The sequence below is a fragment of the Daphnia carinata genome, chromosome 8 (assembly GCF_022539665.2).
Source record: "Daphnia carinata strain CSIRO-1 chromosome 8, CSIRO_AGI_Dcar_HiC_V3, whole genome shotgun sequence".
NCBI classification, from domain to species: Eukaryota; Metazoa; Arthropoda; class Branchiopoda; order Diplostraca; family Daphniidae; genus Daphnia; species Daphnia carinata.
In genome coordinates, this window is record NC_081338.1 from 2083483 (window position 1) to 2099764 (window position 16282).

Below are 16282 nucleotides of genomic sequence, written 5' to 3' on the forward strand. Positions count from 1 at the left end.
CGAACGAGGACGGGAAATGCACGTTTTCGTCAAATCCCGGGTTTCGGCACCATTTGTTGCAAACTCCGTGCGAAAGTTTGTGACAGAGAGAGAAAAAAAATGGGATGTAGTTGGTTGTAACAAAGGACGTTTTTATTTCAGGGTTGAGAGACAAAGAGGGGAACAGAACGCGCTTGATTTGTAGAATGAGGGGAACAGAAACGAGACAATTTGAAACGAGACTGCAACGAGACAAAGACAAGGAAACTGAGGCGACTGTCTGGGTCGGAATTTTTACTAATACTGAATTACTACTACCCCATTCCCATAGAAAGGGGTAAAAGGAAAACAAAAAATGGGCACGCGATACTAGGCAGGCCCGTGCCCCCTACAGCCCTGCCCGCGAGGGCAGCACCGTAGGTGACAAATAGTATGGAAGTAAAAAGGGATTACTCTTCAGATTCACCGGATCTTTTCCAATTATGTTCCTGTGAATTTCAGTTTCACTTGAACCGATTAGATGTTCTCCCTTCAAAAAAATATAACCCAAGACGAGGCCGAGACAAAATACATCGCTCTCGACGGTGCCCCAAAACTCGCTTTCCGCTTTTTCTTCGTTGAGGAGTTTTCTCAGCACTTCGGGTGCGTACCATTTTCTGGTTCCTTTTGCTCCAGACCATGAGTGATATCCCTTTTCCTTTACGGATTTGGCCAGTCCAAAATCAGACCATTTTATTATCATAACTGAATGGTTTTCCGGCTGTGGCGTAATGAGGATATTGGTTGGCTTAATTTCCCGATGAACTAATTTCTTTGAATGGATGTATGCCAGACCATTAGCTAATTGTTTGAAAACTTTGAGGGATATAGTTCCGTAGTATTTTCTGGGATCATCTGGCTTCAGGAAAAGGTGATCTAATGAAGCGACACATAGTTCCAGTGCGTAGTACCTTAACACGGTAACGAAAACAACAACAAAAAAAAATCCATTTTGAAATCATTGTTATTTAAAACCAGAAAAAAAAACTCTTACATAAAGTCGTTGTCCTTTTCGCAGCAAAGAAGTTTGACAACGTTTGGATGATCTAACTTTCGCATTGCATGTTCTTCTATATCCTTGGCACGATGTATTTCAACTCTTTTTACTGCTACTTCACGACCTGCGAATTTTCCTTTGAATACCGTACTAAAGCTACCGCCCCCAATTCGAGGAGCGTCGCGGTCGATCCAAATTTTCATTTCCTTTTTATCTTTATTATGTAAATAATAGTTCACATTCCATCCATCCTTGTCCCTAACTTTCGCGTCTACCCCGAATGCAGTCAAAATCTCAATCGCGTCGAGCTTATTTGGGATTGAATTGTATCGACATAAATAATGGAGCGCATTTGATCCATCGTTGGTTTTTGTTTTCGCGTTAATTCCGGATTGAATCAAAATTTGAATTGCGTCGATTAATTTTGGGCTTGAATGGTATCGACACAAATGTTGAATGGCATTCATTCCATCGTTGTCCCTTGCATTCACGTCGATTCCGCTTTCAGTTAAAAGTTGAATTGCGTCGGTTAATTTTGGGTTTGAATAGTTCCGACACAAAAGATGGAGCGCATTCCTTCCGTCCTTGTCCTTCGCGTTCATGTTAATTCCGAACTGAATTAATTCTTTTATTTTTCCTGTTAGATCCAATTGCGAATCACGCCCACACAATTCAAGCAATTCATTTTCTTTTAAAATGAGCTAAATTGAATAAACTTCCATTTGCATACGGTTGCTCGACTTACTTTAAATTCATTATTACCTTATGCTTGACGGTGAGTAATTGAACGAGCACTTCTGTCGATATCATCCTTTCAATGGGATCGTTTTTCAACATTTTTTCTAATAGGCCAATCTCGTAACAGTCGCGTAATTTGCCATCCATTTCTAGGTAAAGCAATTAGCTCTTTGAATGAATAAACAATAGCATTCTAGTATATCACGTATTACTTAGCATGTTGATGGAATTTCCTTCAACTATGTTGTCGGCAATTTCATTTTCATTGTCGATGGAACCGTAGAGATGTTCGCCGTTCAAGAATAGACTACCGAAAACAAGTCCCAGTGCAAAAACGTCGCCCTTGACGTCATCTTGGTAAGTGGTTTCATCTACGTTTTCTATATGTCTTGTCAATTGAAGCAACTCGGGGGCTAACCATACCTTATTTCTTCTGATGGGACTGTTTTGCCTTGCTTCACGGACACTTCTGATGAGTCCAAAATTTGTCCATTTGAGGATTATCTCATCTTGGCCAGCAGATCTTTCCGCAATTAGGACATTTTCTGGTTTGATGTCTCCATGAACTAAATCCTTTGAATGGATGTAGTCGATACCAGAAGCTAATTGTAGCAAACCATCGATGTAATGTGGCATACGTCCCTTATATTTTCTTGCATCATCCGACTTCAAAAATAGTTGATCTAAAGTGGCCAAACATGGGCCCAATGCATAGTACCTGGAAACATGGTAACGAAAACAAAATCAGATCATTGTTGGTATTGTACTGTTATTCAAACCAATAAGAAATGTCCTACCTATACTCATCGCCACTTCCACAGTGAAGAAGTTTGACGAGGTTTGGATGATCTAATTTTAGCAAAGCTTCTTCTTCATTTTTGTGGACACAATGTACTCGAACTATTTTTGTTTCAATTTGTCGAACTCCGAACTTTCCTTCAAGCACTTGACCTGAACCATCCGCCATATTTCCGATATTCACCAAATACTGAATAGCTGAATAGTTTCGCAATGTACAGTTTTCGAATGACTTTGTTGCGATGGCTTCCTTTTAGACCTACGCAAATATGATTAATTTCTTGCTCAGCTAACCCCATGTGATTCACAAAATTTGTAGCTCACTCATTTCTGTTGCCAATATTTACAGTTGTCTATGACGTGAAGAGAGAACCTTTTGACAAACAAGATCGACCACTGTGTTGAAGAAAGGCAGAACAGGAGAGGCTTTTATTTTGTTCACAGAAGAAAATATTTAGGAAGAGCTGACATCTACACAAATTGCATGTGCGATTGAGCTCAATTTTGTTGGAACAGGAATCCACTTTAAACTTCTAGGTCAGTGGCTTTTATTTCACTCTCTTCCATTTGTGTTCATTTTGGCCACTCAGAAAACTGGGGAGGAGAGGGTGGTGAAATAGAGAAAATAAGAAATTGTGAATCCTTGTTTTTTGCCTCTCGTTTACAGTAGAGTCTCGACATGTGGCAAAAAGTAAAAACGTTCATTTTTTTTTCATTGTCAACCGACATTCGATCGTAGCTAGTTTCATTAGCAAGTGCAACCTATTTTGGCATCGAAATGTACTTTCAATTCTAAATTAGGCGTGTCTGTTTTAAAACAGTTCCCAGCTCAATAAAGGCCAACAGAAATTATGTGGACGAGCCTCGGAAGTGGAAGTTCATCCAGCAATTTCTCAGTTCTTTATTGATTATTATGTTCTTCAAGGCGTGATCGATAAGAGAAAAATTGAATCGAGAAAATTTTTACTGAAATCGCTTCAAGCTCGAATAAATCAATAGTGCAAATACGATTTGTCTGTGCGCTAACTGTCTATGTTTTGGGCCGTTTGTTTTAACTTGGGCCCATTCTTGAAATGCAGTTGTAGCGTGAAGCGTACATCTGCACTGTGACATTGGTTTGGCCAATGCACCGCTGTTATTGGTGATATCGTAAACCTGATCTTAAATTTTATTCCAATTCAATTCCCAATATGAAATTCAATCCAACATTTCATATTTCCATCGCCAATCGCCATCCTTTTCCGATTAATTGTTTTATTTTGTTTCTTGTGTGAGCTGGCAATGCTGTCTAGAGGCTAGAATGTGGGGAGGGGGGTAAAAAAGGCCCAAAATTGCGTTCATCAGTTTCATGAATATCATTTTAACCGACATCCCCGAAGGATAAGTTACGTGTCGGTTTTACTCGTCTCATCTCTGTTTGCAATTGTAAAGAGTTAAGCGTTAGTGACAAAAGTTTTCAGCCACATCCGGCTGCAATGATAAAGTTTGCAAATCAGATGATGTATCAAGTGTAAATTGAGGCATTGGACCACCTGGATGAATTGTTGCTAAACAACCTGTAGACTGGCTCTTGTTTATGTAGGGTACCACTTAGTTTATGACTGGGTAGAAAAAAAAAAACGGCGATGGCAAGACGGTCAGCTGATTGTGAGACGATTGGCGTCCTCGATGTAAAGCAACAACCACGACCCCATCGCTCAATGAAAACCAGATAGTTCATCGATGGCTGTGCTGTGTTCGAAGGCAATAAATAGTGGAAGAAGTTCTCTGCTCCATTTCCAGGTTAGTTTTGAGATATCTTTTGCTTTCGATTTGCATTTGTCGGCGCACTCTGACGTTTCAAAAGCGCCTAAAATCCACCCCCCACCCCACGTCCGTCTTTCTCCAAGCCGTTTGGCTGTGGTATTTTCAAATTGCAATCGTTTTTGTTTTTTGTTTTTCTTCTTTTGATTTACGAAAGGTCGTTAAAAATGACGCAGTTAAAGAATGCACTGAATCCGTATTTTTGTCCCCCATAAATGGTAGGCATTACCTTTCAGTCTATTCCATATTTTTGCCAGATTCCAATTTTTTAGGATTGAAATTCGTGCTGGAATTGAAGTATGATGAAATAATAATTTCTTTAATTCTTTAATTTTACTCTAGATTTCCTAGTAATCGATTCTTCTCAATAAAAAACTGTTAAGTAGGCTAATATTGGCCTAGATAAAGATCTACACACAATCTTGCAGACAGCAAATACCTGGGCATGTCGCCAACTGCACATGTGTGAATCTCACTCATTTAAATTGCTACCTTTATGTTTACCATCGCTGTTTCGTTTTAGGATTGAAATTCGTGCTGGAAATGAAGCATAATGCAATTATGTTTTCGTCTTGCATTCTTTTCTCACCCTATATTTCATAGTAAACGATTCTCATCAATAAAAAACTATTAAGTGACATTGGCATGCATTAAGACCACTGGTTCATTATCTCCATAAGGAAAATAACATGGGTTGCCGTCCAGAAATTTGTAACTCTTCCGACGTTTTTTTGCCAAAAAATCAAAGGTCTTGCTAGATGATATTGTTAGTCTCTAAATGTTTCACTAGATGACAGGATTTTTAGTCATGAAATGACTCGCTAGATGATGTAATGTTTTGTCATGAAATCTTCCCTCTATCAATCTCCCTTTATCGTCTGCTGCGTGTAGGCGCTATTCTTCAACTTAAGCTTGTATGTTACGAAAATGCTTACAGTTTTGTAGTCTTCGTTGCAGACCCAGAGTTAGTAGATGCTATTTCAGACATGTCAAATCAAACGATAATCGATCGACAAAGGAAATGGTTCTGCACATGCTTCCTACCGCGTGTTTAACCAGCTTGTGGTCGACGTGCATTACCAAAGGAAATCTAATCGGGAACCACGATCAGTTGCAGCATCAGAAAAGTACAGCTCAAAGGAATCAACTAAACTTCCTAGGTGGGACCTTTATTCAAAAATTCAGTCAGATTATCTAAAAGGCTACTTGATGCTGCAGTAATCACACAGCATTCTGATGTCTCATTTTATTGTGAACTATTTTAGTGACAGTGAATTTATCAGGTCAAGCAAAATTTTCCATCTGACAAAATAGCAGTACTAGTGGATGCCGTACAAAATTACTATAAAGTGGAAAAGCTGACACCAGAGATCGTGGAGATGGCTAAAAACCTCGAAGCTCATGTACCCAATTCTGACTACGTTCCTATGGCTTAAAAGTAATTAGCAATTTTGAAAAGGTGCATCCTGGTGGATTGTTGGCATCGGAACGCCTGTGGAGGGGCATCAGTAAAGCAATCGACTGATGGCGATGAAGGGTATGGCACGTATTCGCCAGCAAATCCATAATAAATAGACAACGAGATTAATCGGATACGGACGCTGGTGAAAATGACATAGATGCATCTATCCACGAAGCCCATACTTGCCCCAATTTCTTATATATCCGTTTAAAAAAAAAAAAACAAAAAAAAAACAGTATGTCACCTCTTTGAATTCCACCCTTTTCAAACACATTGGTTCATCTTAGATATATTGTACTGATAATTTTCTATTTAAATTGATCTTTTCGGGGGCAAGATAAACTTAGGCAGTATATAGAACAATAGTGCGAAACGAAACGTCACGTGGAAAAATCCCTTAAATCTTGTTTGATTTTACGTCACTTGCCTTCGTCATATCTGCCTACACTCCGCCTACCATTTGCATTCCGACGGCCAACGGCACATCAATTTGGAACCATTGTTTTTAGTTTGATTTGTACTCGTCAAAGTTGGACTGTTTTTTGAGGTGTCCATTTGGGATTTTTTTTTTGTGGGAATGATCATTCGAAATTCACGGGTTTTGGAAGTTGTGTTATGCCGACTGGGCTCTCCGTTACCGAATTCTCTTAATCAAAACGTAGATCTTCGCAATTTGCTTGGCTGTTACGTCACCATTAACCGATATACAATGGCTATTGAACGGCGTGAGCGGATGCTAGAGAATACACTGACATGTCTATATGATCAAGAGTCCTATTTTGGACTGATTTTGATGTACTGGTTTAAAGGAAAGTAAAAAGAAGGAAGATGTATGCTGGATTTACTTCGGCAGTTGTATAGGGATGATAGGATTGCAACGATCGATAACGTAAACAGACCCAAACACCTTTCGTAGTGCATGTCCGCCATAGCGTCCGTACGCATATTAAATGTGCACGTGCAATCAAACATCTTGTTATTTTATATTGAGCGTTCGTATTATGCGATTTCCGAGGAGACGGCACGACACTTTTAGCTGCGATAAGTTTCGTTAGGGCACGGAGCGTGCCCTGCCCTTAATACCAAGTACGTCATTGACGTTCAGTTGTTGTGGATCATGTGCTATTTAAGGGTGCCCTAATTGGTTTTTCTTTTAACACGTTTCCAACGTTCTCTTGAAATGTGAAATGTCTTCTCTGTGGGCCAACGCCAACGTCATGTTTTAACCAAACTCTGTCGGCTTAACAAATCTGAACTTAAATAGCATGGCTTTAAAATAATGTTAGATACTTATACGTTGGCGCCCAAAGTCCCACGAGAAATTCAAGGGCGATGGAATTATGATTGCCTTTCGCAAAGATGACTTTATCATTGATTTCTCTCGTCAAAGCGTATCTTGAACATCAAATGGATAGTAACCGTAGCTCCTTTAGCATTTGCCAACTTGTTAAGACATTAAAAAAATGGCAAATGAAATGAAACATTGGGCAATAACAGTTTAATCGGTGACGTGCAAACGTATAGCTGTAAGAGACTGTATGTAAAGAGAATCGACTAAAAACTTGCTTTATTGTAGGAAAGGTATAAGTATATAAGTATTATTAATGGCGAAAATTGCGTTGTCCGTCAAGCTCAATAGTTAAAGATAATTAGATCTTATTTTATTATTAGCTGTCCTCGTTCCAAAATAAGTATGTCCCTGCCATGTATATATGCATTAACTAGTCGTTCCATACGTAGGCTATGTGGTTTATAAATGAAATGTTTAATACAGCTATTATGTCGTTATTCAATCCGTACTTGTTTCTATTCTTTATTACATAAAGCGGATGAAGACGATTTCATTTAGTGGTCGTACAACATCGTAATTTCTGAACACAATTAATGCATTAGGACATTTGTGGGGAATATATCATGGTTATTCACGGAATAGTAATGAATTTATTTATATAGTCGCTTAGCACAAATCTCATTTATTCATTACGTTACTCCATTGGCATTGTTACGTTGTTGTGGTTAAAATCCATTATATTTCGGTTTTTAATTAAATAGCAGAATCCCTAGAACTGAGACGTAAACCCGAATTAGCGAAGCAATCTCGACATTTTTATTAATTTAATTTTTTTTAAATATTAACTTTAGCCACTAAGCTATGGTCGGGTATTGATTCAAACACCTCATCTTTTAAGGTGAGAGGCGAACTCGTCATAATTTCGCCACCCTTCTATGTCAGAGTGCAAAAGCATTCGCGGTGAGTGAGTGTCCACTACATAAAAGCGTCTGTCATTGCTATTTGCTCAGTTAAAAGGGTAGAAACTGAAAGAATCCGCGCAATTTCTTCAGATCCAATAACATAAACCCAAAGGAACAAGTGATATGACGGTAACTGTAATGCTCGTATCCATCAGACTGTGATTACGTTGTAAATTTCACTTAGTTTCATATTGTCATTTCAAGGATCCTTAATCAATACAGTACTACACGGTGACAGATCTGAGAAAATGCTTTTTAGAAAACGTATTAAAGGCACAAACAATATATCCAGTATATCTAGACATAATCATCATGCTACGCTACATTCTTCGCTTCGACAGCTTGTAGTCTGACAGTCCTGATCGAGTTGGTTTCTTGGGCAAGGCTTTCAAAACCTAAACAAGACCATTATCAAAATTGTAGATGAAATTGGAAAAGATAAAATTTTGTTTCCGAATGTGTGCACTTTCCACGAGAGTTATATGCACCAAAGGAAATGAAATGTCATAGAAATAAGTGCCCACCTCTGAATACATGGATTCCGTTCCTTCCAACTGACGACGGATCGTCCTGGAATTATTCATGTCCATCGTTGTGCTCAGATCATCGTCACTGTGCGACGAGCTCGAGTCAGAATCGGCGTCTAAGTCGAGGCCTGTTATGGTGGACGTGATGTCTCCGAAATCGAGAGCTTCTTGTAGAACCGTTAGAGGATGTAATGCGCCTTCATTCAAATTAGTAGATATTATACTACAAACCAAGACAAAGCTGCAACAACCGAAAAAGAAAACTAACCAGTGGATTTGGAACTCCTAAATTTAGCGGAAGAAAACGATTTCGATGCCACAGAACTCTTGCTTTCATCACCACGTCGATTTGCATGATGTCCCAGCTTTGTTTGGCTTTCGATTCCTGCGCTTACACGGTGAGAATTGGCCATAGGTTTTGCCGGTGTTGTAGGTTTGACGCGCTGTACCATCGGACTGGGGCCATTGGTGGGTTCGAGTAAATCGGGTTTACTGTTATTGAACTTTTGCTGCAACTTGGGTGTCGGCTTTGGAGAAACATCGGGTGACAGGGGGGTGGGGTAGATGTGGTGGTGAGTCAGCCCAGTCTGACGAAGAATGATTCAGCTGGCTTGTCCGTCCACTGAACATCTCTGCTTCCGTGGTCGTATCCAGCTGGTAATTTTGTTGGCAGCTGACGCGGCTGCGCTGACCTGAAGGGTCGGTTAAAACACCCAGGCCCGAATCTGTGGTGCTCACCGATTGCCCACGTTGCTTGCATAAGTCTGAAGAGCTACCGGCCGACTGATGGCCACTCGATGAACCGCCTTCATTCATCATGGGGGACCTGCGCGAAACGGATTTCTGTGGAACGTCATAGTCGCTGTAGCCGAACACTGAGCGATTCTTCATGCCTTGGCCGGCTGATGCAATGCTGGATAGGAGTCAAGGTCAGCGCACGAATTTTTCGACGGTCCTTCTTCCGTAGGCTGTTCATGCTGCGGGAAATGCATTTTGTCGTCGTAAAGAACCACGTGGTCCTGACCCCTCCTCAATTGGTACCGAGACGCCGATTCAGCCGTGCCGGCAATAGCCGAAGCAGCCGCCGAAGAAGATGAATTGTCTCCACCGCTGCACTGACATTCGTTATTCAAATCTATGCGGAACGTTACGGATGTCTTATGTCGCGCGAGAGATTCGGTACCATTAGGAGTGGGGCTCAGCGTTAGTTTAGCCAATGCGCTGGCACCGCTTTCATTGATGGAGCCTTCCATTCTGGCCGATTGACGACCGTAACTTCCTCACACTTGTTGTGTGTTGTTATTCTTGACGGTGTGATTGCTGTTGCTTTGGCCAACCAGTTGACTTTTGATGCGCTGATTGATTGAGTGGACTGGGTCAGGTTGCCTACCAAGGTGACCAGAAGTGCCGTTCTGCTGCGTCGCCAATCCGTGTTAAGTAACAATGGCTTCAGCTGCGGCGGCCACGGCGGCGGCCGTATTGGCAGCCGAGCTGTTTACATTATCTTGGCCCGCACCCGCATTATTCTCTGTTCCGTTCAGTTTACTCTTTGACGATTTGTTGAACTTGGTGGTGAACATGTCTTTGATATGTTGGTAGGTCTTGCCAGACAATTTCTTGCCCATGGAACCGTTCTTGTTGTTGCCGGCTGTGGTTTCCACTTCTTCTTTCTGTGTCTTGTCCGATGGGAAGTGTGAGTGAGCTATCGACGACTCGTTATTAGGGTTGGCCATGGTGCTAGGCTCCACACCGTTTCTCTGATCGATGGTCAGTCGTTCCATTGCCTACAGCAGGTGACAATTCAGGTTGATTAGCTCAAGGATTTAGATTTTTTTTTTCTTTCACAGGTATAAGACGAACGAAAAAAAAAAGAAAGCAAGAGAAATGCTTGATGAGGCAAGAATGGAAATGAATGATGGGACTTTTACCCGAGGCAACGTGGCCGATAGAGAAAATTGAGACGATCCACATAGCGGACCGTCCCTTAAGAACATTTTGTTGCAAGTGTCACGAAGGCGGTCGAAAGTCGCCGTATCACTGCCTTGGTTGCTCCACGGAGCTACTGTGACATTGCTGTTGCAGACATATCCAAACATAGAAGACGAAATGATGATGAATGCAAGTTAAAACTGGCTGAATTTTGTTTACAAAGAGTATAATGCAACTGGTATATACCTGGGCCTATCAGCTTGCACACTGTCCACTTGAATTCCATACTGAGTCAGGTGGGAGGAATTGGAAGAAGAGGTGGGCGCGAATGGGTCGCGCAAACTGACAGGTCCCGTGTGCTGCGAGTCGAAACTGAGAGGATGATTGCCCAAGCCGATGGATGTAGCATTATTGCTGATCAGACCGAAGGATTGCTGCGACTGGTGCTGGTACGCTTGCTGATGCTGCTGGTGCTGTTGTTGCTGTTGTTGTTAGTGCTGGATGTGGCCGGCAAAATTCATAGGAACATAGCTGCTCTCCTGGCGCCATCCCATATAATGGATATGCATTGGCTGTATAATGAATGACCAACATAGAGAAAGGGGTGGTTTTTAGGATTTGGGTTAATAACCGACAACTCGTTCTTTTAACAGTCCGAGGCTAGCTTTTAATGGCTGTGTTTCCACACGTAGTTACCTGCGTTCAACTAACACTTTAAAATTAAATCATTAACAGCGCCATCGCCTGTCCAAATTAGCCAACGGTTTCCTTAAATTCCTTTAGCGCTAATGAATGCAACGCAGGTTAAAACAGAAGACGAGTTAGAATGACCGTAAAAAATGTTCGCATACCATATAGGAAGCGGGTCGATGCAATTCCTCGGAGCCAGAGACATGATCGAACCCATCCGGGTAAATAATGCCCAGCGTGGTGAGGCGCTCCGGCAATAACTTCGCCGTTTCGTCCTTGCGTGATTTGTAATCACGAAAGCATTTGAAACAACCAGTCAAAACCTGCTCACTTTTAAAAATATATTAATCGCCGGGGTACTGATAACCGTAATGAAATGTAATATTGAAAAATCTAACTACGAAAAATAAAACTAAGAAACAAAAAAAATAAAATAAAATAAAAAAATAACAACTGATTGTGCGTATTTCCTCGTTCCAGGCTGACTGCGTCACAATAGTTTTCATGCAAGCACATAATTTTAGTATTTTAAAGCTAAAATAAAAGACGCAAAATAAATGAGAGCAGCAGCAGCAACAACAAACCCAGCAACGAAAACTTCAACAGTACTACCAGCAACAATAGAGGCAGCATGCTCTTCTCGTGCAGCAACAACGACAAGCAATGCAACAACAGCAAACAATGCAGCAACAACAGGGAATGCAACAACAACAGGTAATGCAGCAGCAACAAGCAATGCAGCAACAGGCCTTACGGCATCAACAAACTTCGACGCAACAGAGTGGCTATCCGGTGTCGGCCGGAATTTCATCCGGTTACCGTCAGGCTGCTAACATACAGCCCCGTAGCTCAGGGGTGATATTCTAATTATCATTTTTAATATTGCATTTAATTTAAAAATTTTACCTTATTTCCTAATTCAGTGATCGTATCGAGCCACGTATGACTACGATGCCGATGACGACGACGAAATTTTTCTTTCCGCGATGGCGATGTTATCGTCGATTGCAAACCGATCGATGGGGGTTGGATGATGGGCACAGTCCTGAGGACAGGCAGATCCGGAATGGTTCCGGCAAACTACATAGAACCTATCAACTAATATTTTCGTTCTTTTTTTTTAACTATTTAACTAAAAACATATTGGGATACGCGTGAATTACCGGTTACTCTGAAAGGATAGCTATTGTGGCCAGGTTCAGTCAGAGCGTAAGCCTGACAGAGCATGGAAGCGGCGATGATGACGATAGCGTTACGCGAGACCGAATTCAGCCAACATGTCGTGTTGACCCAATTTTGCCATCGCCTTCTTCACTCAATTTGATTTGATCAAGAACCTATCTTACGGAAAAAAAGATGTGAGTCAAGAGGGTGAAGTATCTTCCGCAACGCTTATATCCGAAGTAGAAGCAAAATAGCGATGGAGGCAAAACCCAAAACAGCATCCCATTTTTTAGTTTCTTCAATGTGTTCAAATACCGCTGTGCACGTATTGAGGAACCCTTCGTCATCAAATCTGAGGCCGAAAAGGGCTTCAATTTGTGTTGCAGCCATCGCGAAGGCGGCAGCGCTCGTGAATCCGGCCACGGCTTCAGCTGCGAAAAAGTCAATCAAGAAACCTGCAAATAGTAAACAACTTTTCATTATTAATTCGAAACAGCTTTCCATTACACATACCGATCCTTACCGAAATTGAGCAGGCCGAAGAGAAGAACAATGCAACCGGTGAGAAATGCGAGAAGGATAGCTGCTTCAGGTCCCATAAGTGCAGCCACGGAATCGTAAGTGACGAGTGACATAAGGGCCGTTGGCCCAATGGTGACCACAGGCGTACTGCCGAAAGGAGATAAACGAAACATCCCACTTAAGAGGCGCACAGACCATACTAATGAAAATTAAATAATAAAAATTTAGCATTGACCAACAACTGTACTTCGATGAATGAATGCCTCAGAAGGGAGTCCAGCACGGTAGCGTAAGCTAATCCTTGTGGAATTACTGTTACTCCGACGGTGATTCCGGCCACAAGATCAGCTACAAAATTTTGTGCAGACTATTTGGGAAGCCATTTCAATATTGGGATGCGCATGTACAATGTTTTTTTGCGAAAAATTCCCTGTTTTCGTTTATTAAGACCGCGAATTGTCTTTGCCATGGCCCTGTTTCAACCGAACAACAGTCACGGAATTTTTCCGTCTGGCCGACCTCATCTTCGCTGCCGGTTTGAAAATTCTTTTCTGATGCGCTACTTGAACTAGCGCCTTCTTCATTAGCCGTCATATCCAACTTCACATAGATTTTGAAAGGAATACCAACCTGAGAAGCACAAAGCGCTGTAACAGACCTGGTTAATAATAATATGATATGCTAATATGCATATATATGCTGTATGTAATAATAATAGATATAACTGGGTAACATTGTTTGGTCATATTATCGATTGCGAGTTGTTATAGGAGTCAATCCCTCCGACTAACTATAAGTGATAATGTCACACCTTACAATCAAGATTAAAAGCCCTTAATGCTTGAAAAACAAATATACAATTTGCATGTGTGTTAAAGGTTTATCTCAGTGAATTCTATTTTATAGAGATGGTTTTCCACTTGTTTTAACGATCGCTTTAGTTTTGCGCTTTTTAGTCAGACTGATCTTAGTGGAACAGACTAGCAATTCGTTTTTTTTTCTTTTTCCCCCTAAAGTAGTGCCCTCTTAATGCCCCCTCCCCGCCCTACAGCATGGAAACACAAGACAATTTTGGTAAGGTGTTTAAAGCAGTGCATTTAGAACTCCAACCAAAGTGTGACACATACAAACGACATTCATTCTCACATATACATACATACATACAAACATGCACATCAAGCAATTTTGACTAGATTATATATACCAAAGTTTTACACATTTTCACACACTCATTCACACAGACATGCACACAATTTTGGAAATACACGCTTCTACTAATTAAGGGTAATCAAAGGGGAATTTAATAACCTTGAACGTTTCCCGTCAGGAAGAGTTTCTGGAACATCTTCTTCCCGCTTACGTTTACCCACTAGTTTGGACGGTCCAGGATTGACAGATATGTCTCACCTCTAGCTTTAGCCAAAGCTAACGTCTCACGCTGTGCCTTAATCTCATCCAAAATCTCAGCCAAAGTCTGATCATCCTCTTCATTCTCCTCCTGCTTCACATCCTCCTCCTCCTTCTCTTCCTGCTCATCCGCAGCGTTAGCCGAAATCCTAATCCATACCGCAAGCAAAGCTTTAGCTTCCTGCTCTTCCTCCTTCTCCACATCCCCATCGTCAGCCTTGGCCACATTTTCATACCAAAAGTTTCATGCCAAACCAACAGTTAAGAAAATAGGAAGTGAAAATCGGAAGCAAGAAGACGTTATGAAGCGTTTTCGTAGTCGCGATTGTAACATTCTTGTAGCAACGAGCATTTTAGAGGATGGGATTGACGTTCCAGCGTGCCCTCTGGTTATCTGGTACGATTTGCCACAAATTTACTGGGCGTGTGTTCGTTCAATGGCTCGAGCGCACTCTAAAAAATCATTGTATTCAGATGGTCGAGAAGGAGCCCATAGATGAATTTCTGGTGAAGCTCTCCCACTTCCATGCCACTGAACAAATTCTGCAAAGTAAAAATGGCTATCACAACTCTTTGGCCGAGTTCGTCAATCACAGTGAAGATATGCCCAATAACATTGGGAATCCGTACACTTCTGGTGACGCTTCAATATCTTATGCGCCTTTATAAAACGCCATCGCCATCATTAACAGGTATAACGCAAATGGGTTTAAAATAAAACGACTGCAATTTTCAGAAAATATTTGTAGATATTGCGCAAAGTTGCCCAGTGATTGTTTCACGCGCCTTATTCCTACTTGGAAATATGAACAGTAAGCGAGAATACGTTGACCCATCGGTATGGGACAAATGGTCCGAACTATTTCAGAGAAGTGATGCAGCAGAGAAAATACGCTCGGCTGTAGCGTATGTTTGCTCATTACAACTACTGATAAAGTCTCCTGTGCGGCAAACTATATCAGGTCTTCCCATGTCGCCAAAAGTTATAGCAAACGTTCTTGCAGCGCTGGAACCGTGTCGGTTATTGCGCCAGCAAAAAGAGCTGGACGATAACTTTTATCCCACTGAAAAGGAAAATCTTCGACTGGGGTTGAGGATTACAAAGCAGATTTGTAAGACGAAATTGTTTCCGACAATGTGCCACGTCCGGGCACTACGAAAAAAACACTAAATAGAAGACAGCAACGAACCAAAATCGCCTTCAAAGCCGCAAAATGAAAAAGTAAGAAAGCGAAAAAGAGCACAGGAGCTTCTTTATTGGATTTCGGATTGTGGAACCTTATACAATTGATGTCAACAATCAGAATGGTAATACGATATAACAAGCTAGATCGCTTATTAATAATAATACTATTTCCATTTTGTCATACAGGACCCATATAAGGACCCTCCCTCCCCCCCCCCTTTAGTTTGGCGTGGGAACTTAGAGATTATGTTGGATCCTGGGATGAGCCAAAACCAAAGGAATTCTCCTAGTACCGCCCGAAGTCAATTTCGGATTGATTAGGAATTTTTCGGACGGGTCGTATAATAGTGATCAAAGCGTGAATGACAGTGGACAAAGAGATCCCTATTGTATCGCCTTTCCATCGTCGAGTAATGGACCATCCAGACAATCTGGCAGAAATTTCGGAATCCTACAGGCATTTACAATGTCTAGTGCGAATGATGGCATTAATTTAGCACGATCTGAAACGATTGGCGAATCGTTCTTAAAGTACTCTATCACAACTTATTTTTGTACTGCAAATATAGTACTATTCATGAGGAGAAACTCAGTCATGTGCGCTCGCACCAGGTTTCCAATCTCCATCTTTATCGTCTAGGCAAGAAAAAACTTTTCGGTGGATGCATGGTTGCAACGAAATTCAATCCGCACGAGAATTGGTTGCCACTTGGCTACGTAATCCCAGATGCTTTGGAAGAAGCACTGATTTCACAATGCCATTGAAATTCTTGGAATATGCATGGATC

General features: G+C 41.3%; 1 protein-coding gene, 1 long non-coding RNA gene and 1 pseudogene across 2 annotated transcripts; 1 reads left to right on the plus strand and 2 right to left on the minus strand.

Annotated features, from left to right (window-relative positions):
- Window positions 1-5259: 5259 nt before the first annotated feature.
- LOC130704283 (uncharacterized) lies at window positions 5260-7448 on the plus strand. The gene is made up of 3 exons (XR_009004895.1): window positions 5260-5514; window positions 5620-5757; window positions 5814-7448. It is a non-coding gene; the product is annotated as an uncharacterized LOC130704283 (long non-coding RNA).
- A 941-nt stretch (window positions 7449-8389) lies between these two features.
- Window positions 8390-11721, minus strand: LOC130704250 (serine-rich adhesin for platelets-like; annotated as a pseudogene).
- An 886-nt stretch (window positions 11722-12607) lies between these two features.
- LOC132088225 (sodium-independent sulfate anion transporter-like) lies at window positions 12608-16121 on the minus strand. Its single transcript, XM_059496562.1, has 4 exons — window positions 16053-16121; window positions 14309-14525; window positions 12903-13100; window positions 12608-12834 (listed from the first exon to the last, which is right to left on the minus strand). Exons 1-4 carry the CDS (start codon window positions 16119-16121, stop codon window positions 12608-12610), a joined length of 711 nt encoding a protein of 236 aa, XP_059352545.1.
- Window positions 16122-16282: the final 161 nt, after the last annotated feature.

Bases quoted from the DNA above. Each gene is read 5' to 3' on its own strand.
- LOC132088225 (XM_059496562.1), bottom strand. From the start codon at position 16,121: ATGGAGATTGGAAACCTGGTGCGAGCGCACATGACTGAGTTTCTCCTC. The intron at 14,526-16,052 runs GTACAAAAATAA...AATGTGGCCAAG, and splicing joins TGAATAGTACTATATTTGCA to GCTGACGATGGGGATGTGGA. The intron at 13,101-14,308 runs GTGAGACATATC...AATTTTCATTAG, and splicing joins AGCTTTGGCTAAAGCTAGAG to TATGGTCTGTGCGCCTCTTA.